The following is a 24,596-nucleotide window of genomic DNA, read 5'->3' as shown; positions in this document are numbered from 1 at the left end:
TGTATGTGTGAGCTAATATATACTGCCAGGGGGGAGGGCTTCCTGTTGGCTGCGGATTTATCAGGCTGCCAATTTAGCTTACAAATACTGAGGTAAAAATACTGAGCAAATAACGTGTGAACGCGGTCTAATACAGGAGGAGATGACACAGATATATACTATATACAGGAGGAGATGACACACAGGTATATACTATATACAGGAGGAGATGACAGGTATATACTATATACAGGGGAGATGACACAGGTATATACTATATACAGGAGGAGATGACACACACATATATACTATATACAGGGGAGATGACACACAGGTATATACTATATACAGGAGGAGATGACACGTATATACTATATACAGGAGGAGATGACACACAGGTATATACTATATACAGGAGGAGATGACACGTATATACTATATACAGGAGGAGATGACACACAGGTATATACTATATACAGGAGGAGATGACACGTATATACTATATACAGGAGGAGATGACACGTATATACTATATACAGGAGGAGATGACACGTATATACTATATACAGGAGGAGATGACACGTATATACTATATACAGGAGGAGATGACACACTGGTATATACTATATACAGGGGAGATGACACAGGTATATACTATATACAGGAGAAGATGGCACACAGGTATATATTATATACAGGAGAGATGACACACAGATATATACTATATACAGGAGAGATGACACACAGGTATATACTATATACAGGAGGAGATGACACACAGGTATATACTATATACAGGGGAGATGACACGTATATACTATATACAGGAGGAGATGACAGGTATATACTATATACAGGGGAGATGACACACATATATACTATATACAGGGGAAATGACACACGGGTATATACTATATACAGGAGAAGATGACACTGGTATATACTATATGCAGGGGAGATGACATACAGGTACATACTATATACAGGGGAGATGACACACATATATATACTATGTACAGGGGAGATGACATACAGGTATATACTATATACAAGAGGAGATGACACACACATATATACTATATACAGGGGAGATGACACACAGGTATATACTATATACAAGGGAGATGACATACAGGTACATACAATATACAGGGGAGATGACACAGGTATATACTATATACAGGGGAGATGACACACAGGTATATATTATATACAGGAGGAGATGACACACAGGTATATACTATATACAGGAGGAGATGACACACAGGTACATACTATATACAGGAGGAGATGACATACAAATATATACTATATAAAAGAGGAGATGACACATAGGTATATACAGGAGGAGATGACAGAGCAGGTATATACTATATACAGGGGAGATGACATACAGGTATATACTATACTAGATGGTGGCCCGATTCTAACGCATCTGGTATTCTAGAATATGCATGTCCACGTAGTATATTGCCCAGCCACATAGTATATTGCCCAGCCACGTAGTATATTGCTCAGCCACGTAGTATATTGCCCAGCCACGTAGTATATTGCCCAGCCACGTAGTATATTGCCCAGCCACGTAGTATATTGCTCAGCCACGTAGTATATTGCCCAGCCACGTAGTATATTGCCCAGCCATGTAGTATATTGCCCTGCCACGTAGTATATTGCCCAGCCACGTAGTATATTGCCCAGCCACGTAGTATATTGCCCAGCCACGTAGTATATTGCCCAGCGACGTAGTATATTGCCCAGTCACGTAGTATACAGCACAGAGCTATGTAGTATACAGCACAGACACGTAGTATACTGCCCAGTCACATAGTATATTGGCCAGTCACGTAGTATGCACCATATCCCTGTTAAAAAAACGAATTAAAATAAAAAATAGTTACATACTCACCTTCCGGAGCCTCCGGATCGAAGCGGCCGGTTACCGATGGTCCTCGCGCGCTCCGGTCCGAAGAGTGCATTGCGGTCTCGCGAGATGATGACGTAGCGGTCTCATGAGACCGCTACGTCATCATCTCGCGAGATCGCAGCATGGACCGGTTACCGGAGCATCGCGAGCAGGAAAGGCATGTTGTGGATCCGAGGGGCCGATGGACGGTGAGTATATAATTATTTTTTATTTTTAATTATTTTTAACATTAGATCTTTTTACTATTCATGCTGCATAGGCCGCATGAATAGTAAAAAGTTGGTCACACAGGGTTAATAGCAGCGTTAATGGAGTGCGTTACACCGCGGTCAACGCTGCCATTTACCCTGTGTGAGCGCTGACTGGAGGGGAGTATGCTGGCACCGGGCACTGACTGCGGGGAGGAAGGAGCGGCCATTTTCTTCCGGACTGTGCCCGTCGCTGATTGGTCGTGGCTGTTTTGCCGCGACCAATCAGTGACTTGGATTTCCATGACAGACAGAGGCCGCGACCAATGAATTTCTGTGACAAACAGACAGAAAGACAGACAGACGGAAGTGACCCTTACACAATTATATAGTAGATATAGGAAGAGATGACATACAGGTATATACTATATACAGAAGAGATGACATACAGGTATATACTATATACAGGAGGAGATGACACATAGGTATATACAAAATACAGGAGGAGATGACATACAGCAGGTATATACTATTTACAGAGGAGATGACATACAGGTATATACTATATACAGGAGATGACATACAGGTGTATATATAAATGAGATGAGAAACATGTATATACTGAGGGGAAAATGAGGGGTGTGAGGTAAAAATGAAAAGGTGTGAGTGCAATATGAGAGGAGTGAGGGAAAATAGTGGAGTGATCGGAAAATGACAGATGTGAGGTCGAAATGACAAGTGATAGAGGGGAATGAGAGGAGTGAGGGGGAAAATGAGAGGAGTGAGGGGGAAAATATATATACACATATTTCACCACAGGTAACCAGTGCAATGACTGTTACAGGGTAGAGGCATCGGTGTAACGGTTGGTGAGGAATATGATCCAGGCTTCAACATTTAGGATGGATTGGAGAATGGAGAGTTTTGTAAGAGGGAGGCCGATTAGTAGAGTTACAATAGTCCAGACAAGAATGAATAAGAGAAACAGTAACAGTTTTTGCAGAAAGTAAGAAAAGGTTGAATTCCTGAAGAGTTTTTGAAGTGTAGATGACAAGAGCGAGCGAGTGATCAGATGTTGGGGGTGAAAGAAAGATCTGAATCAAGTATGAGCCCAAGGCAGCGGGCATGTTGCTGGGGAGTAATCGTGGAACCACACATGGAAATAACAATGTCAGGCAAAGGTAGGTTAATATAGGGAGGAAACACAAGGAGTTCAGTTTTTTACAGGTCCAGTTTTAGATAGAGGGAGGACATGATGTTAGAGACAGCGGTAAGACAATCACTAGTATCTGTAATAATGCAGGTGTGATCAGAGGCGTAGCTAGAGCTTTTGCCGCCCGGGGCTGTTCCCGAGTTTGGCACGAAATAACACAGTTATCTCGAGCTCCGCTTGCAGAACACATTACTTAATTTTTCACAACTTCTACATTACACCACATGAAGAAAAAAAGGTGATATAGTGTCACTCTGCACAGTAACAGGACCGCCCCCCCATTTAAAACAGTATACTCAAAAAATAAAATAAATACATCACTGCAGTAATAATATCCCTTAATTAGCCCCTATGGTAATAATATTCCCCACCCTGGCCCCGTTTATCTCATTCCTGGCTCCAGCCATATGTTCTCGCATCCTGCCCTCATGAGTATCCATTCTACCCCATATGATCTCCCCATCCTGCCCCACCAGCCTCCATCGTATCCGTCCTGCCCCATGATCCAATCCTGCCCCGTGTCTCCAATCATGCCCCGTATCTACATTCTGCCCATGCCTCAAGTCCTGCCCCCAGTGTGTCCTGCATATTACCCCCATGTTGTCCAGCAATCTGCCCCAGTGTGTCCAGCATATTACCCCCATGTTGTCCAGCAATCTGCCCCAGTGTGTCCAGCATATTACCCCCAGTGTGTCCAGCAATCTGCCCCAGTATGTCCAGCATATTACCCCCAGTGTGTCCAGCAATCTGCCCTCAGTGTGTCCAGCAATCTGCCCCAGTGTCCAGCCTTTCCCCAGTTTGTCCAGCAGTCTGCCCCAGTGTGTCCAGCATATTACCCCCAGTGTCCAGCATTGCCCCAGTGTGTCCAGTATATTACCCCCAGTGTGTCCAGCAATCTGCCCCAGTGTCCAGCATTGCCCCAGTGTGTTCAGAAGTCTGCCCCAGGGTCTCCAGCATTGCCTCAATCTGTCCAGAAATCTGCCCCAGGGTCTCCAGTATTGCCCCAGTGTGTCCAGCAATCTGCCCCAGGGTCTCCAGTATTGCCCCAGTGTGTCCAGCAATCTGCCCCATGGTCTCCTGTATTGCCCCAGTGTGTCCAGCATTCTGCCCCATGGTCTCCAGTATTGCCCCGGTGTGTCCAGCAATCTGCCCCATTGTCTCCAGTATTGCCCCAGTATGTCCAGAAGTCTGCCCCAGGGTCTCCAGCATTGCCTCAATGTGTCCTGAAATCTGCCCCATGGTCTCCAGTATTCAGTGTGTCCAGCATTCTGCCCCATAGTCTCCTGTATTGCCCCAGTGTGTCCAGCATTCTGCCCCATGGTCTCCAGTATTGCCCCAGTGTGTCCAGCATTCTGCCCCATGGTCTCCAGTATTGCCCCAGTGTGTCCAGCATTCTGCCCCATGGTCTCCAGTATTGCCCCAGTGTGTCCAGCAATCTGCCCCATAGTCTCCTGTATTGCCCCAGTGTGTCCAGCAATCTGCCCCATGGTCTCCTGTATTGCCCCAGTGTGTCCAGCAATCTGCCCCATGGTCTCCTGTATTGCCCCAGTGTGTCCAGCAATCTGCCCCATAGTCTCCTGTATTGCCCCAGTGTGTCCAGCAATCTGCCCCATAGTCTCCTGTATTGCCCCAGTGTGTCCAGCAATCTGCCCCATGGTCTCCTGTATTGCCCCAGTGTGTCCAGCAATCTGCCCCATGGTCTCATGTATTGCCCCAGTGTGTCCAGCAATCTGCCCCATGGTCTCCTGTATTGCCCCAGTGTGTCCAGCAATCTGCCCCATGGTCTCCTGTATTGCCCCAGTGTGTCCAGCAATCTGCCCCATGGTCTCCTGTATTGCCCCAGTGTGTCCAGCAATCTGCCCCATAGTCTCCTGTATTGCCCCAGTATGTCCAGCATTCTGCCCCAGGGTCTCCTGTATTGCCCCAGTGTGTCCAGCAATCTGCCCCATAGTCTCCTGTACTGCCCCACTGTGTCCAGCATTCTGCCCCATGGTCTCCAGTATTGCCCCAGTGTGTCCAGCATTCTGCCCCATGGTCTCCTGTACTGCCCCAGTGTGTCCAGCATTCTGCCCCATGGTCTCCAGTATTGCCCCAGTGTGTCCAGCAATCTGTCCCATAGTCTCATGTATTGCCCCAGTGTGTCCAGCAATCTGCCCCATGGTCTCCAGTATTGCCCCAGTGTGTCCAGCATTCTGCCCCATGGTCTCCTGTATTGCCCCAGTGTGTCCAGCAATCTGCTCCATGGTCTCCTGTATTGCCCCAGTGTGTCCAGCAATCTGCCCCATAGTCTCCTGTATTGCCCCAGTGTGTCCAGCAATCTGCCCCATGGTCTCCTGTATTGCCCCAGTGTGTCCAGCATTCTGCCCCATGGTCTCCAGTACTGCCCCAGTGTGTCCAGCAATCTGCCCCATGGTCTCCTGTATTGCCCCAGTGTGTCCAGCAATCTGCCCCATGGTCTCCTGTATTGCCCCAGTGTGTCCAGCATTCTGCCCCATGGTCTCCAGTACTGCCCCAGTGTGTCCAGCAATCTGCCCCATGGTCTCCAGTATTGCCCCAGTGTGTCCAGCAATCTGCCCCATGGTCTCCAGTATTGCCCCATGGTCTCCAGCATTGCCCCAGCCCCAGACAGTCAGACATAAAGAAAAAAAAAAAAAGTAAAATCCTCACCTCTCCCGTTCCCAGCGCAGGTCCGGTGCAGTCAGCGTCTCTCCGGCTCTGCGACGCTCAGGACAGAGAGGCAGAGCGGCGCGCACAGTAGTGACGTCATCGCGCCCTCTGCTCTGAGACGTCGCAGAGTCAGAGGACGCTGAAGCCGCAGGAACCAGGAGAGGTGAGTATTAGGCTATGTGCACACTTTGCAGATTCCACTGCGGATTTTTCAGCAGCGGAATTGCAAAATCCGCAGTGAAAACCCATCGCGGTTTTTACTGCGGATTTATCGCGGTTTTTACTGCGTTTTCTTCTGCGGATTTTCAACTGCAGTTTTCTATTGGAGCAGCTGAAAATCCGCAGAAAAGAAGTGACATGCTGCGGAATGTAATCCGCAGCGTTTCCGCGCGGATTTTTCTGCAGCATGTGCACAGCGTTTTTTGTTTCCCATAGGTTTACATTGAAATGTAAACTCATGGGAAACTGCTGCGGATCCGCAGCGGTCAAATCCGCTGCGGATCCGCAGCAAAATCCGCAAAGTGTGAATATAGCCTTAGAGCGGGGGGCGGGACCCGGGGGTGGGGGGAGCTGGCCCTGGTCGTGGCGGCGGACGGCGCCGCCCGAAGATTTAAAGGGGCGTCTTTTTTTTTTTTTTTTTTATCTTCTTCTCCTGCAGCGCCGGCCGCCCCCAGCATTGTGCCGCCCGGGGCGGACCGCCCCCCCCGCACTCCCCTTCCTACGCCACTGGGTGTGATGTCAAGAGTACAATTGTATAATTGGGGTCATCAGCATAGAGATGGTACAGAAAGCCAAATCTACTGATTGTTTGTCCAATAGGGGCAGTATACAAAGAGAAGAGGAGGGGGCCTAGGACTGATCATTGAGGAACCCCAACAGTAAGCGGAAGGTGAGAGGAAGAGGAACCAGCAAAAGATACAGTGAAGGAGCGGTCAGAGAGATAGGAGGAGAACCAGGAGAGAACGGCGTCCTTGAGGCCGATGGAGCAGAGCATAGTGAGGAGGAGCTGGTGATCCACAGTATCAAATGCGGCAGAGAGATCCAGGAGAATCAGCAGAGAGCAATGACCTTTGGATTTAGCTGTTATTAGATCATTAGAGACTTAAGGTGAGGGCAGCTTCAGTAGAGTATAAAGAGCAGAAACCAGGTTGTAAAGGGTCAAGAGGAGAAGAAGAGCGTTATCCAAGAGACAGCGGATTATGTGGGAGTGGACCAAGTGTCCCAGGAGTTTAGAGATGAAGGAAGATTGGAGACGGGTCTATAGTTAGCAGCAAGGTTTTGGTCGAGGGATGATTTAAGATGTCGATGTATGCTGGCATCTTTAAATGAGGAGGGAACGATACCGGGAGAGAGAGAGAGAGGTTGAATATTTTAGTTAGGTGAGTAGTGACAGCTGGGAAATTGACTGGAGGAGATGTGAGGGAAAAGGGTCACGTGTGCAAGTAGTAGGGTGAGAAGATGCAAAGAGCCTGATCACTTCTTCCGTGACTGATCCAAACTCAGAGTGTGAGCGAGATGGGGGAGGGAGGACAGTGCACGGTATGAGGGGATTGGGACATAGTAACATAGTAAGGCCGAAAAAAGACATTTGTCCATCCAGTTGAGCCTATATTCCATCATAATAAATCCCCAGATCTACGTCCTTCTACAGAACCTAATTGTATGATACAATATTGTTCTGCTCCAGGAAGACATCCAGGCCTCTCTTGAACCCCTCGACTGAGTTCGCCATCACCACCTCCTCAGGCAAGCAATTCCAGATTCTCACTGCCCTAACAGTAAAGAATCCTCTTCTATGTTGGTGGAAAAACCTTCTGTCCTCCAGACGCAAAGAATGCCCCCTTGTGCCCGTCACCTTCCTTGGTTTAAACAGATCCTCAGCGAGATATTTGTATTGTCCCCTTATATACTTATACATGGTTATTAGATCGCCCCTCAGTCGTCTTTTTTCTAGACTAAATAATCCTAATTTCGCTAATCTATCTAGGTATTGTAGTTCTCCCATCCCCTTTATTAATTTTGTTGCCCTCCTTTGTACTCTCTCTAGTTCCATTATATCCTTCCTGAGCACCGGTGCCCAAAACTGGACACAGTACTCCATGTGCGGTCTAACTAGGGATTTGTACAGAGGCAGTATAATGCTCTCATCATGTGTATCCAGACCTCTTTTAATGCACCCCATGATCCTGTTTGCCTTGGCAGCTGCTGCCTGGCACTGGCTGCTCCAGGTAAGTTTATCATTAACTAGGATCCCCAAGTCCTTCTCCCTGTCAGATTTACCCAGTGGTTTCCCGTTCAGTGTGTAATGGTGATATTGATTCCCTCTTCCCATGTGTATAACCTTACATTTATCATTGTTAAACCTCATCTGCCACCTTTCAGCCCAAGTTTCCAACTTATCCAGATCCATCTGTAGCAGAATACTATCTTCTCTTGTATTAACTGCTTTACATAGTTTTGTATCATCTGCAAATATCGATATTTTACTGTGTAAACCTTCTACCAGATCATTAATGAATATGTTGAAGAGAACAGGTCCCAATACTGACCCCTGCGGTACCCCACTGGTCACAGCGACCCAGTTAGAGACTATACCATTTATAACCACCCTCTGCTTTCTATCACTAAGCCAGTTACTAACCCATTTACACACAATTTCCCCCAGACCAAGCATTCTCATTTTGTGTACCAACCTCTTGTGCGGCACGGTATCAAACGCTTTGGAAAAATCGAGATATACCACGTCCAATGACTCACCGTGGTCCAGCCTATAGCTTACCTCTTCATAAAAACTGATTAGATTGGTTTGACAGGAGCGATTTCTCATAAACCCATGCTGATATGGAGTTAAACAGTTATTCTCATTGAGATAATCCAGAATAACATCCCTCAGAAACCCTTCAAATATTTTACCAACAATAGAGGTTAGACTTACTGGCCTATAATTTCCAGGTTCACTTTTAGAGCCCTTTTTGAATATTGGCACCACATTTGCTATGCGCCAGTCCTGCGGAACAGACCCTGTCGCTATAGAGTCACTAAAAATAAGAAATAATGGTTTATCTATTACATTACTTAGTTCTCTTAGTACTCGTGGGTGTATGCCATCCGGACCCGGAGATTTATCTATTTTAATCTTATTTAGCAGGTTTCGCACCTCTTCTTGGGTTAGATTGGTGACCCTTAATATAGGGTTTTCATTGTTTCTTGGGATTTCACCTAGCATTTCATTTTCCACCGTGAATACCGTGGAGAAGAAGGTGTTTAATATGTTAGCTTTTTCCTCGTCATCTACAACCATTCTTTCCTCACTATTTTTTAAGGGGCCTACATTTTCAGTTTTTATTCTTTTACTATTGATATAGTTGAAGAACAGTTTGGGATTAGTTTTACTCTCCTTAGCAATGTGCTTCTCTGTTTCCTTTTTGGCAGCTTTAATTAGTTTTTTAGATAAAGTATTTTTCTCCCTATAGTTTTTTAGAGCTTCAATGGTGCCATCCTGCTTTAGTAGTGCAAATGCTTTCTTTTTACTGTTAATTGCCTGTCTTACTTCTTTGTTTAGCCACATTGGGTTTTTCCTATTTCTAGTCCTTTTATTCCCACAAGGTATAAACCGCTTACACTGCCTATTTAGGATGTTCTTAAACATTTCCCATTTATTATCTGTATTCTTATTTCTGAGGATATTGTCCCAGTCTACCATAATTTCCTTTTGGATATGGTCATTTTTTTCTTTTTATGTAATTGGCCAGATCATCAGCGTTGAGGTCCGTCTTTGGGGACTAAGAAGTAAAGTAAAAGATTTTTCAAAAAAAGTTAAAAGTATGTACAAATTTGAATAACCCCTTCATTCCCATTAAAAATAAAGAAATATACTGCTCCTCCCATCAGGTTTTATCCTCTCAGTGCATTGCACCCTTCTTATACTGTGTGCTTACACTTCAGCTTTCTGCACAGTTTATTCCTGTTTTCTCTGATCTGTGTAGTAACAGAGTAAGAATAGGAACACAGGTAGGTGACTGATCAATGGACCCACAGTAGAACCTGTTCTAATGGCCCAGCAGCAGTCCGCCATGGGCCAAGCATCAGGTATTGGGGTCTGGCCCAGCACTTACAGCTTCAGTGAAGACGAGGTGGGTGAGGAGCAGTGTAAGCCCCCTCTACCCCCCCAAAAAAAGAAAGAAATTCATGAATTGCTGGTTTTTATTCATTCTGTCTCCCTAAAATCGGAATAGAAAGCGATCAAAAAATGTCAAGTGGCCAAAAATATTTCTAATAAAAGCGTCAACTCGTCCCACAAAAAACAAGACCTCACATGACTCTGGACCAAAATATGGAAAAATTATAGCTCTCAATATGTGGTGATGCAAAAACAATTTTTTGCAATAAAAAGCGTCTTTTACTGTGTGACTGCTGCCAATCATGAAAACCCACTATAAGGCCCCGTTCACATGACCTGATATGTCCGGTACCGGAGATGTCAATGTCCGTGTTTATAATTTGTATGGCATGCATGTGCCGCATCAATACCACAAGGACGGGCGCCAAGGAAGAAGCGTTACAGTATGCGCTGTTCCCCAGCGCCGGGCGCGAAACACTGCTCTCATCATTTTCCCCTGCTCTGTCGGCGATCGGCGCAAGCAGGGGAGAATAATGAGAGTTATATTTGCTTCAGAGGATGTGAGAGTACCTTATAGAGCAAGGAGAAACGAAGCTAGTAATTTTATATATTTTACTCCTAAAGGTAGGCAGTGTTTACAAAAGTGTAAAAAGATATTATAAAATGAGACCATTATGTATATACAGATAATTACAAAATAAAAAGGGATTAAAGGAAGAAAATAGACTTACAGTTCTCTCATATCATGGCTGACCTTGCGGCTGGGAGGAAGGGGAGCATATGTCCCAATGCATCACAGATGTGTGTCTCTCAGCTAGTTCCTTGTACAAAAGCTAAAGCAAAATGTCTCACTGTCTTATACACCTGCTCGTGACATCACTGAGGGGGCGGAGCTATGGAATGCACTCCTACTTTCTCAGAGGGACTAAGAGTTACGGAACATTCATATCCGCCGTAGCTCCAGGATCCATCCTCGTATAGCGATGACGGAACTACTATTGATCTTGTTTTGAGATTAGCATTCTATTAAGACGAAACATGATCTGGCTGTGCAATGCGGGTAAGCAGTAATTCGTTTCTTGGATTCCAAGGGTACGGGAAACTAGATAACGCACTGGGTGATGGCCCGGCCGATGCAGAGGCCAAAAATGTATTTGTCCTGCTTCCAGACCTAAGCTGCACAATTATATACCAGTTTAAGGAACAAAGGGAATGCACCCCACCGACCATGCTCTTACACAAAGCTGAGTAGGCCTGTTCACAGCACACTGGTTTCACATTACAGCTGCATGCTGGGGGGAGGGAGCAGTGAAAAGAAGAGCTTTCTAGGCAGTGTAAAGAGGGGGGTCAGAAAGCCCACAGCATGTGTCTGAAAAGCCATAGAACCTTCTAGGTGTATACTCAAAATGTGGCATATTTATATTATCGTGACAAGGTGTGAGTGCATTCGGCACAGACTTTACTTCCATATATTCTATCATATTGACTTTGATTGTTTTGCAGGCTGCGCCGGAATGTGGGATAACCTCAGTTGCTGGCCACCAACACTTGCTGGTCACACCATTTCTCTCCCATGTCCGGAGGTCCTGCAGCTCATTACAGGCATCACAGGTGAGTGCAGCACGCAGACGACACTGGCCCATAAGTGGCACATACGTGTATAAAGGGTGAGCTGGACATCAATGCTCCCTCCTGAGGGGGTCCGGCAATAGAGGGTGACCTGGGGCTTCCTTTACCAGGTTCACTGATTTTGTAGAGGGGCTGATACTTGGCTGTGGTATATGTGTGCGCTGCTGGCTGTCATTAGTCATTGCTCTGTATATTCTGCTTTATATCAGGCACTGTGAATCGGAACTGCACTGAGAGTGGCTGGTCTTCGACTTTCCCCCCGGTGGATGTAGCTTGTCAGTATAACATCAACGACACCGAGTACGAGGATGTGGTGAGTGCTGGGACCGTTCTGCATCGGCCTGAACTCGCGCTTTTTTCACCCCACACTTGAAGCTCTCAGATATTTCATGGTACAGATTGGGAGAATTGTGGTAAATTTCTGCGCTGCTGAATCGCTAGAATTCCAGAATTATTAGTACACGTGACTTTATTATTCTACGCGTTTCAGAGTTCACGATTCCTTCATCAGGAAACACCACAGGATGTTCCGTGCCTAGAATAATAAAGCCACATGTACTAATAATTCTGGAATTCTAGTGATTCAGCAGCGCAGAAATTTACCACAATTTTCCCAATCTGTATCTAACGGCTGGTCCTTCCTGGACTCGTGGATCTGCTGCAGCGAATCCTTTCAATGCTTCAACTCAGCTACATCTGGTGAGTGCAATCTTAAGAGGAGTCGTGGGGGCGTCTCAGGAGAGGAGCCGTGGGGGCGTCTCAGAAGAGGAGTCGTGGGGGCGTCTCAGGAGAGGAGTCGTGGGGGCGTCTCAGGAGAGGAGTCGTGGGGGCGTCTCAGGAGAGGAGTCGTGGGGGCGTCTCAGGAGAGGAGTCGTGGGGGCGTCTCAGGAGAGGAGTCGTGGGGGCGTCTCAGGAGAGGAGTCGTGGGGCGTCTCAGGAGAGGAGCCGTGGGGGCATCTCAGGAGAAGATCCCTGTGGGCGTCTCAGTAGAGGAGCCGTGGGGGCGTCTCAGGAGAAGGTCCCTGTGGGCGTCTCAGGAGAGGAGTTGTGGGGGCGTCTCAGGAGAGGAGCCGTGGGGGTGTCTCAGGAGAAGATCCCTGTGGGCGTCTCAGGAGAGGAGCCGTGGTGGCGTCTCAGGAGAAGATCCCTGTGGGCGTCTCAGGAGAGGAGTCGTGGGGGCGTCTCAGGAGAGGAGTCGTGGGGGCGTCTCAGGAGAGGAGCCGTGGGGGCGTCTCAGGAGAAGATCCCTGTGGGTGTCTCAGGAGAGGAGGCGTGGGGGCGTCTCAGGAGAGGAGTCGTGGGGGCGTCTCAGGAGAGGAGCCGTGGGGGTGTCTCAGGAGAAGATCCCTGTGGGCGTCTCAGGAGAGGAGCCGTGGGGGCGTCTCAGGAGAAGATCCCTGTGGGCGTCTCAGGAGAGGAGTCGTGGGGGCGTCTCAGGAGAGGAGTCGTGGGGGTGTCTCAGGAGAGGAGCCGTGGGGGCGTCTCAGGAGAAGATCCCTGTGGGCGTCTCAGGAGAGGAGTCGTGGGGGCGTCTCAGGAGAGGAGCCGTGGGGGCGTCTGTTATGATCAGGTGGCCTTGGAGCAGCATGAAATGACCTTCGCTGGAGCAGTGGTAACTTTACTGACCGCAAACCCTGATCCTATCAATGCAACTAGAAGTAGCTGTGGGGTGTGCCTAACCAGACCTAGACACCTCAACACAGCCTAAGAACAAAATATCCCTAAAGATGGAAATAGGAAAAACTCTCTTGCCTCAGAGTAGACCCCCAAAAGATAGTTAGCCCCCCAAAATAATGACTGTGAGTAGGAGAGGAAAAGACACACGCAGACAGAAAACAGGGATAAGCAAAGGAGGCCACTTCTACCTAGATAGGAAAGGATAGTACAGGATACTATGCGGTCAGCATAGTACACTACAAAATATCCACAGCAGAAAAATACAAAAACTCCACCACCTAACTAAAGGTGTGGAGAGTATATCTGCGACTCCAGCGAGTCCAACTAGACTGAGAAAAACAACAGGCACAGTCTAGCAGGAACAAAATAGAAACAAGATAAGCACAGAAAATAAACACACGGCAGTGTGTCTAAAAAATGAAGAAAACACTTATCTTAGCTGCATTGGCAGCAAGCAGGAGGGGCCAGGCAGAGGACCAACACTTCCAAAGGAACATTGACTACTGGCAAGGACTAATGAGTCCTGCACAGCTAAATACCCCAGTCCGAATTGCAATTAGCAGAAACACCTGTCCAAGACTGCTGCTCAGGAATAACTGCATTACCATCAACAACCACCGGAGGGAGCCCAAGAGCAGAATTCACAACAGGCGTCTCAGGAGAGGAGTCGTGGGGGCGTCTCAGGAGAGGAGCCGTGGGGGCGTCTCAGGAGAAGATCCCTGTGGGCGTCTCAGGAGAAGATCCCTGTAGGCGTCTCAGGAGAGGAGTCGTGGGGGCGTCTCAGGAGAGGAGCCGTGGGGGCGTCTCATTAGAGGAGCCGTGGGGGCGACTCAGGAGAAGAGCCGTGTGGGTGCTTCAGGAGAAGAGCCGTGGGGGTGCTTCAGGAGAAGAGCCATGTGGGCGTCCAGGAGAGGAGAAATTATAAGCCAGCTCACCTGTGATGCATAAACCAAACTTCAGGAGCACGGACCCGCTGTGTCCGGGCGTATAAAATCCAAAAAAAGAAGAGAATGTCCAGCTTCACTGAATCCGTTAAAAATAGTTTTCTTTATTCACAAACTTTAAGCATAGAGGACACAGACTTCAGCACGAACCATATGGGTTCAACGAATTTCTGGAAACTAAGCTCCCTTAATCGTGATTCTCTGGTGGGCCCAGACACTGACACCTGCTGTGTGGCCCCTCCCCCCCCCCCCCGCTCAAGGGCCCCAACCCCCCCCCCGCCTCCCTCCCACTCTCCTTGAAGACGATACTCACCCACCTGCTCCAGCGATGCCTGGTCTTGGCGTCGGCAGCTTCTCCTGAATGAGCGGTCACGTGGTACCACTCATTAAGGTCATGAATATGCATATGAGGGACGGTGTTATGATCAGGTGGCCTTGGAGCAGCATGAAAACTTTCACTGGAGTAGGTGGTAACTATACTGACCGCAAACCCTGAACACCGCAACTAGAAGTAGCCGTGGGGTGTGCCTAACAAAACCTAGACACCTCGACACAGCCAAAGGACTAAATACCCCTATAGATGGAAATAGGAATTCTACCTTGCCTCAGAGCAGAACCCCAAAGGATAGGCAGCCCCCCACAAATATTGACTGTGAGTAGTAGAGGAAAAGACACACGCAGGCAGGAAACAGGATTTTAGCAAATGAGGCCACACTAGCTAAACAGGAAGGATAGGACAGGATACTAAGCGGTCAGTATTAAAAATCCTTCCAAAAATATCCACAGCAGAAAATACAAAAACACCACCATCTAACTAAAGATGTGGAGCGTATATCTGCAACTCCAGAGAATCCAACAAGACTGAGAAAACACTGACACAGTCTAAGCTGGACAAGAGAAAAACAAATGAATAGCACAGAATATAAGCACACTGCATGTGTGCCACAGAAAAAGAAACAGACACTTATCTTTGCTGAATTGGCAGCTAAGCAGGAGAAGCCAGAAAGTGCTCCAACACTTCACAAGAAACATTGACAACTGGCAAGGACTAAAGAATCCTGCACACCTAAATATCCCAGTCAGAACTGCAATCAGCAGATACACCTGGCCAGGACTGTGACTCAGAGACAACTGCATTCCCACCTACAACCACTGGAGGGAATCCAAAAGCAGAATTCACAACAGGACGGGTCAGGTGAGTATGAGGGACGGAGGGACGGGGGGATGAAGGAGGACATAAGCCGGCGCGCCATGCAAGATAGGAGCAGGTCAGGAGCAGGAGGGGGAGCTGGGGGGGGGGAGGTGGAGAGATAAGCCATGCATTCAGGGGAGGGGGGGGAATATGAGCCATGCATTCAGGGGGGAATATGAGCCATGCATTCGGGGGGGGGGGGGAATATGAGCCATGCATTCAGGGGGGGAATATGAGCCAAGCATACAGGGGGGGAGGAATATGAGCCATGCATACAAGAGGGGGAATATGAGCCATGCATACAGGGGGGGGAATATGAGCCATGCATACAGGAGGGGGAATATGAGCCATGCATACAGGAGGGGGGGTCATTATACAGTATTGAGCATCATGTGGGATCATTATACAGTATGGAGCACTATGTGTGGCCAATATACAGTGTAGAGCGCTATGTGTGGCCATTATACAGTGTGGAGAACTGTGTGTGGCCATTATACAGTATGGTGCACTATGTGTGGCCATTATACAGTATAGAGCGCTATGTGTGGCCATTATACAGTATGGAGCACTGTGTGTGGCCATTATACATTATGGAGCATCATGTGTGGCCATTATACAGTATTGAGCATCATGTGGGATCATTATACAGTATGGAGAACTGTGTGTGGCCGTTATACAGTATGGAGCGCTATGTGTGGCCGTTATACAGTATGGAGCATCATGTGAGAATCTGGAATTGCTTGCCTGAGGAGGTGGTGATGGCGAACTCAGTCGAGGGGTTCAAGAGAGGCCTGGATGTCTTCCTGGAGCAGAACAATATTGTATCATACAATTATTAGGTTCTGTAGAAGGAAGTAGATCTGGGTATTTATTATGATGGAATATAGGCTGAACTGGATGGATAAATGTCTTTTTTCGGCCTTACTAACTATGTTGCTATTTTACTATGTGTGGCCATTATACAGTATGGAGCGCTATGTGCGGCCATTATACATTATGTAGCATCATGTGTGGCCATTATACACTATGGAGCATCATGTGTGGCCATTATACAGTATTGAGCATCATGTGTGGCCATTATACAGTATGGTACTGCATTTGCCAGATCACGGCAAGTGCCGCAAATCCCAAAGGGAATTAATGAAGCCAAACGCAGGGTGGCTGTAAGTGATCTGTTACGCGGCAGATGCAGAAAAACTGCCGGATCTGCTGCAAAAGGCGACTTTCACATCAGCGATTCTTGCCAAAGTCACTGCCGATAGTGTCATGCTCACCAAAGGGGGAGGCAGCACTAAAAGTGCCTAGGGCAGCAGAAACTCTAAATACTGCCCTGGGGGGCTGCATTATATTCTGTGGGGGGACTGCATTATACTCAGGGTACTACATTATATTATGGGTTGCTACATCATATTATATGAGGGGTTACAGTATACTCTATGGGGGGCTGCATTATATTCTGTGGTGGGGCTGCATTATTCTCTCAGGGGACTACATTATATTATTGGGGCTACATCATATTTTCTGAGAGGGCTACAGTATACTCTGTGGGGGGGCTGCATTATATTCTGTGGTGGAACTGCATTTTCTCAGGGGACTACATTATATTCTATCGTGGGTTGCATTATACTATATGAGGGGGACTGCATTATACCCTATGGGGGTGCTACATTATATTCTATGGTGGGGACTGTGTCATACCTGAGGGGGTTGCATTATATTTTGTGCGGTGCTGCATTATATTCTATGAGAGGGGACCGCATTATATTTTATGAGGGGGCTACATTATATTCTGTGAGGGGGCTACCCCAACCCTTGCTACATTATTAAGACGTGAACTACCTTATATTATACCGTAATATTAGCGCTTTTTACCGCACAATTGGTGGTCTTGTATCTATTTCTATGTAGCTACATAGTGGGCCCAAGAATGATTTTCTCTGGTGGGCCCAAGGTGCTCCAGTCCGACGCTGATCTTGCCGAGACGTGGCAAGACCCCGCAAAATTTGTTCAAGTGACTGGTTGGTTCTCTCCATCTGCCCGTTGGTTTCAGGATGGCAGGCAGAGGAGAAGGTCAAATCAATACCCAGTCTCTTACAAAAGCCATCCAGAACTTGGCCACAAATTGTACCCCTCTATCAGACACCAAATTCAGAGCACACCATGCAACTGCACCACATGCTCAATAAATAACTTGGATAAAGTTTCAGCCTTAGGTAGTCCTGTCAACAGTACAAAATGCACCTGTTTACTAAATCTGTCAACCACTACCCGGACCACAGTTTTGCCATTGGGAGGAGGGAGATCAGTGATAAAATCCACGGACATATGAGTCCGAAGTCTATCCGGAATTGGCAATGGCACCAATTCCCCGGCCAGTCGGTTACAGGAGCTTTTAGCACAGGCACAGGTATCACAAGCAGACACAAACCTGGCGATGTCAGAAGACATGGAGGACCACCAGAACAGTCTAGGCATAGCTCTCCGGGTAGCTGAAACCCCTGGATGCCCACTGAGAGCAGAGTTCTGAAACTCCCAAAGAACTCTAAACCGATACTGAACAGTGACGAAGAGCTTACTTATTCTCAGGCAATGATGGAGGAGCAAGAATCTGAGCCTCATGAATCTCCCGCTCCAACTCGGAGGATACCCCATCGATGACCACCCCATGCTGAAGAATGGAGGAAGGAGGATGAGTGGGTGATACTGGATCAAAACTGCGAGACAAGGCATCGGCCTTGACATTCTTGTAACCAGGCCGAAAGGTGATGGAAAAAAAAGTGACCATCTCGCCTGCCTAGGAGATAAGCATTTAGCCAACTCAATGTAGGACACGTTCTTGTGGTCCATAATCACTCTAATCCGATGAACAGCCCCCTCCAAAAAGTGCCTCCATTCTTCAAAAGCCAGTTTTATGGCTAATAACTCACGATTCCTGACATAATTTCTCTCAGCAGGAGAAAATTTCTTGAAGAAAAATGCACAAGGCCTCAAGTTAGTAAAAGTGGCGGGTCCCTGAGACAAAACTGCCCCCACTCCCACCTATGATGCGACTACCTCAACAATGAATGGTTCAGACGGATCGGGCTGGACCAACACAGGAGCAGACATAAAACATTTTTTCAATGAACAAAAATGCTGTAACTGCCGAGACTGACCAGTTTTTAAGATCAGCCCCCTTACGAGAGAGATCAGTGAGAGACTTGACCACCTGAGAAAACCCTTTATTAAATCTCCGGTAATAATTAGCAAACCCCAAAAAGTGCTGAAGCCCTCTCAGGCCTTTGGGTTGCACCTAATTAATAATGGCCTGTACTTTTCCAGGGTCCATGCAAAACCCTTTAGCAAACAGAATGACCCCAAGAAAAGACAGCTCTTGGATAAAAAATACACACTTCTCAGGTTTAGCGAACAGCAAATTCTCCTGTAACCTCTGGAGAACCCCACACAGATGACCCAAGATTCCTTATCAGATGAAAATACCAGGATCTCATCTAAATATATTACCACAAAGTGCCCGATGAAGTCAGAAAAAACATTATTAACCCCTTTACCCCCGAGGGGGGTGGTTTGCACGTTAATGACCGGGCCGATTTTTACAATTCTGACCACTGTCCCTTTATGAGGTTATAACTCTGGAACGCTTCAACGGATCCCGGTGATTCTGACAATGTTTTCTCGTGACATATTGTACTTCATGATAGTGGTAAAAAAAAAAGGTTAATATTACCTGCGTTTATTTGTGAAAAAATGGAAATTTGGCGAACATTTTGAAAATTTCGCAATTTTCCAACTTTGAATTTTTATGTCCTTAAATCACAGAGAGATGTCACACAAAATACTTAATAAGTAACATTTCCCACATGTCTACTTTACATCAGCACACAATGTTGGAACCAACATTTTTTTTGTTAGGGAGTTATAAGGGTTAAAAGTTGACCAACAATTTCTCATTTTTACACCATTTGTTTTAGAGACCACGTCACATTTGAAGTCACTTTGAGGGGTCTATATGATAGAAAATACCAAAAAGTGATACCAGTCTAAAAACTGCACCCCTCAAGGTGCTCAAAACCACTTTCAAGAAGTTTATTAACCCTTCAGGTGTTTCACAGGAATTTTTGGAATGTTTAAAAAAAATTAACATTTAACTTTTTACACAAAAAATTTACTTCAGCTCCAATTTGTTTTATTTTCCCAAGGGTAACAGGAGAAAATGGACACGAAAAGTTGTTGTGCAATTTGTCCTGAGTACGCTGATACCCCGTATGTGGGGGGGAACCACCATTTGGGCGCATGGCAGAGCTCGCAAGCGAAGGAGCGCCATTTGGAATGCAGACTTAGATGGAATGGTCTGCAGGCGTCACATTGCGTTTGCAGAGCCTCTGATGTAACTAAACAGTAAAAAAAAACCACAAGTGACCCCATATTGGAAACTAGACCCCCCCAAGGAACTTATCTAGATGTGTTGTGAGAACTTTAAACCCCCAAGTGTTTCACTACAGTTTATAACGCAGAGCCGTGAAAATAAAAAATCATTTTTTCCCACAAAAATAATTTTTTAGCCCCCAAATTTTTATTTTCCCAAGGTTAACAAGAGAAATTGGACCCCCAAAAGTTGTTGTCCAATGTGTCCTGAGTACGCTGATACCCCATATGTTGGGGTAAACCACTGTTTGGGCACACGGGAGAGCTCGGAAAGGAAGGAGCACTGTTTTACTTTTTCAACGCAGAATTGACTGGAATTGAGATCGGAAGCCATGTCGCGTTTGGAGAGCCCCTGATGTGCCTAAACAGTGGAAACCCCCCAATTATAACTGAAACCCTAATCCAAACACACCCCTAACCCTCATCCCAACGGTAACCCTAACCACACCTCTAACCCTCATCCCAACGGTAACCCTTACCACACCACTAACCCTAATCCCAACCCTAACCCGAACACGCCAATAACCCTAATCCCAACCACACCCTTAACCCCAACACACCCCTAATCCCAACAATAACCCTAACCACACCCTTAATCCTGGCACACCCCTAACCCTAATCCCAACCGTAAATGTAATGAAACCCTAACCCTAATTGGAAAATGGAAATAAATACATTTTTTTAATTTTATTGTTTTTCCCTAACTAAGGAGTTGATGAAGGGGGGTTTGATTTACTTTTATAGTGGGTTTTCTAGCGGATTTTTATGATTGGCCGCCGTCACACACTGAAAGACGCTTTTTATTGCAAAAAATAGTTTTTGCGTCTCCACATTTTGAGAGCTATAATTTTTCAATATTTGAGTCCACAGAGTCATGTGAGGTCTTGTTTTTTGCGGGACGAGTTGACGTTTTTATTGGTAACATTTTCGGGCACGTGACATTTTTTGATCGCTTTTTATTCCGATTTTTGGGAGGCAGAATTCATTAATTTCTTTTGGGGGAGGCGTTTATACCGTTCCGTGTGTGGTAAAATTGATAAAGCAGTTTTATTCTTCGGGTCAGTACGATTTCAGCGATACCTCATTTATATCATTTTTTTATGTTTTGAAATTCAAGGGAAAAGAAAGCGGTCACTAGGGAGCGCTGTGAGGGTCACAGTTACAATTGAAAGCAAAAGGTCCACCGCAGCTCCAGCCGTTAACCTTCTAGGAGGATACAAAATGCAGTAAATAGTAATAACGGTCCTAGGAGCGCTGGGAATGAGACAAAAACAAGGATTTTAGTGTTGAACCACAATGCGTTTCAACGGTTAAACCGTCTTCATCAGACGGCGCTTTGGCGCTTTTATACGATAAAAACAATTTAATATAAATAATAAAAATTTTTGCATTGCTTTATTCTGAGGACTAAAGCATTTTAATTTTTTCGCTGATGTTGCTGTATGGCGGCTCGTTTTTTGCGAGACATGATGACGTTTTCAGCGGTACCATGGTTATTTATATCCGTCTTTTTAATCGCGTGTTATTCCACTTTTTGTTCGGCGGTATGATAATAAAGCGTTTTTTTTGTTGTTTTTTTTATACGGTGTTCACTGAAGGGGTTAACTAGTGGGACAGTTTTATAGGTCGGGTCGTTACCGATGCGGCGATATTAAATATGTGTACTTTTATTGTTTTTTATATTTACATAAACAAATGTATTTATTGGAACAATATATATTTTTTCTTTATTTATGATTTTTTTTTTTTTTACATATCTAAATATTTATTATTTTTTACTTTGTCCCAGGGTGGGACATGATTATATAGTGTCGGATCGCTGATCTGATACTTTGCACAACACTGTTAGATCAGCGATCTGACAGGCAGTGTAAGAGGCTTTCCGGCTCCTGCTCTCAGTAGGCGCTTGTAAGCCACCTCCCTACAGGACCCGGAAGGAGCCCCGCGGCCATCTTGGATCCGGGGCCTGCAGGGAGGAGACGCTCGGAACAACGCCGTCACATTGCGTTGTTCCGAGGGTCTCAGGGAAGCACGCAGGGAGCCCCTACTTGCACGATGCTTCCCTATGCCACCGAAACGCTGCAATCATGTTTGATCGCAGTGTTCTGAGGGTTAAGGCTCAGGAGGGGGGGGCAAGGCTCAGTCCTGGGCCTCTCCTCTTCTCTCTATACACGGCCCCTAGTGGACAAACAATCAGCAGATTTGGGTTCCAGTACCATCTCTATGCTGATGACACCCAATTATACACTTCTTCCCCTGACATCACCCCTACCCTAATTCAAAATACCAAGGATTGTCTGTCTGCTGTCTCCCTCTACCTGAAACTAAATCTCTCCAAAACTGAACTTCTTGTGTTTCTCCCTTCTACTAACCTCACTCTACCCAACATCGAAATTACCCTGGAGGGTTCAACCATAACTCCCCTGCAGCATGCCCGCTGTCTTGGGGTGATATTCGACACCGAACTTTCCTTTACTCCCTATATCCGATCACTCACTCGCTCCTGTCACCTGCATCTTAAAAACATCTCCAGAATCCGACCTTTTCTCACCTTTGAAACTGCTAAGACTCTTAAGGTACCTTCACACTAAGCGACGCTGCAGCGATACCGACAACGATCCGGATCGCTGCAGCGTTGCTGTTTGGTCGCTGGAGAGCTGTCACACAGACCGCTCTCCAGCGACCAACGATGCCGAGGTCCCCGGGTAACCAGGGTAAACATCGGGTTACTAAGCGCAGGGCCGCGCTTAGTAACCCGGTGTTTACCCTGGTTACCAGCGTAAAAGTAAAAAAAAACAAACACTACATACTTACCTTCAGCTGTCTGTCACCGGCGCTCTGCTTCTCTGCACTCCTCCTGCTCTGGCTGTGAGCACAGCGGCCGGAGAGCAGAGCGGTGACGTCACCGCTCTGCTTTCCGGCTGACCGACGCTCACAGCCAGAGCAGGAGGAGTGCAGAGCACAGCGCTGGAGGACAGACGGCTGTAGGTAAGTATGTAGTGTTTGTTTTTTTTTACTTTTACGCTGGTAACCAGGGTAAACACCGGGTTACTAAGCGCGGCCCTGCGCTTAGTAACCCGATGTTTACCCTGGTTACCAGTGAAGACATCGCTGGATCGGTGTCACACACGCCGATTCAGCGATGTCAGCAGGAAGTCCAGCGACGAAATAAAGTTCTGGACTTTCCTCAGCGACCAACGATCTCCCAGCAGGGGCCTGATCGTTGGTTGCTGTCACACAGAACGATTTCCTTAACGATATCGTAGCTACGTCACAAAAAGCAACGATATCGTTATGTGTGAAGGTACCTTTACTGTCGCTCTTATTCATTCCCGTCTGGACTACTGCAACTCTCCTCTGATCGGTCTCCCTCTTACCAAACTTTCTCCTCTCCAATCCATCTTGAATGCGGCAGCCAGGGTCATATTTCTGTCCAGCCGCTTCACTGATGCCTCCATCTTGTGCCAGTCATTACACTGGCTACTCATTCACTACGGGGTTCAGTATAAACTCATCTCTCTCACCCACAAAGCCCTCCACAGTTCTGCACCGCCTTATACTGCTACATACTTAGGCAGTTAACTGGTTCATGCAGCTTTACATGAACACCTGAGCCTTACACTATGGCCGGTCCGAATAACTATAGCAATTGTCACCATCCACCTCTCGTGTCTCCCCTTTTCCCCATAGTTTGTAGCTTGCGAGCAGCAGGGCCCTCATTCCTCCTGGTATCTGTTTTGAACTGTATTTCTGTTATGCTGTAATGTCTATTGTCTGTACAAGTCCCCTCTATAATTTGTAAAGCGCTGCGGAATATGTTGGCGCTATATAAATAAAAATTATTATTATTATTATTATATCTCATCTCCGTCTATCGCCCTACACGTGCCCTCCGTTCTACAAATGACCTAAGACTAACATCCCCTGTAATCCGAACCTCGCACCTCCGTCTCCAAGACTTCTCTCGTGCTGCGCCAGCTCTCTGGAATGCACTTCCCCAGACAATCAGACTGATACCTAGCCCCGACCTATTCAAGCGCGTTTTAAAAACCCATCTCTTCAAACAAGCCGACCACATCAACTACTCAGTAAACTAACTTTGTCCTGTTCCCTCCTTCCAAATATTATCTGCATGTGAATCTGCCCCTACTATTCATCTGTCTCCACACCCTCCATGCACACGATAACTGCACTTGATACTTGACTATTGCACTTAAACACACGGGCTGATGACCGGATCATGCAGCTTTATATGAAAATCCCTATTTATTATAATTGCCAGACCTGAAATAATGAGCACTTTGCACCTATTGTGTCCCTCCATTTCCCTGTAGATTGTAAGCTTGCGAGCCGGGACCTCACCCCTAATGTCACTGCTTAAATTGTCTTAACTTGTACTGAATTTATTATCTGTACATGTCCCCGCTAATTGTAAAGTGCTGCGGAATATGTTGGCGCTATATAAATAAAAAATATTATTATTATTAATGTGCCGGGAGTGGTCCGTGACCACTCCTGGCACATAGTGCCGGATGTCAGCTGTAATAAGTGTGGCTGATCACCCATGATGTACTATCCCGTCCCTGGGAATTAAGTCCCAGGTCACCTCGATGGGATAGTACGTCATATGGCAGAAAG

The 24,596-nt window shown here is 46.6% G+C and overlaps 1 protein-coding gene across 2 annotated transcripts in view; it reads left to right on the top strand.

Annotated features, from left to right (window-relative positions):
* The window catches only part of SCTR (secretin receptor), a 177,221-nt gene that overhangs the window by 18,013 nt on the left and 134,612 nt on the right, over nucleotides 1–24,596 (top strand). For both annotated transcript variants that reach the window (XM_069732564.1, XM_069732563.1), the window contains exons 3-4: nucleotides 11,595–11,702; nucleotides 11,930–12,033. In XM_069732564.1, the coding sequence (XP_069588665.1) occupies nucleotides 11,595–11,702; nucleotides 11,930–12,033 (212 nt within the window). The remainder of the gene's footprint in view (nucleotides 1–11,594; nucleotides 11,703–11,929; nucleotides 12,034–24,596) is intronic.

Source organism: Ranitomeya imitator, chromosome 7 (assembly GCF_032444005.1).
Source record: "Ranitomeya imitator isolate aRanImi1 chromosome 7, aRanImi1.pri, whole genome shotgun sequence".
Taxonomy (NCBI): Eukaryota; Metazoa; Chordata; class Amphibia; order Anura; family Dendrobatidae; genus Ranitomeya; species Ranitomeya imitator.
This window is presented reverse-complemented; position numbering and strand designations above follow the sequence as displayed.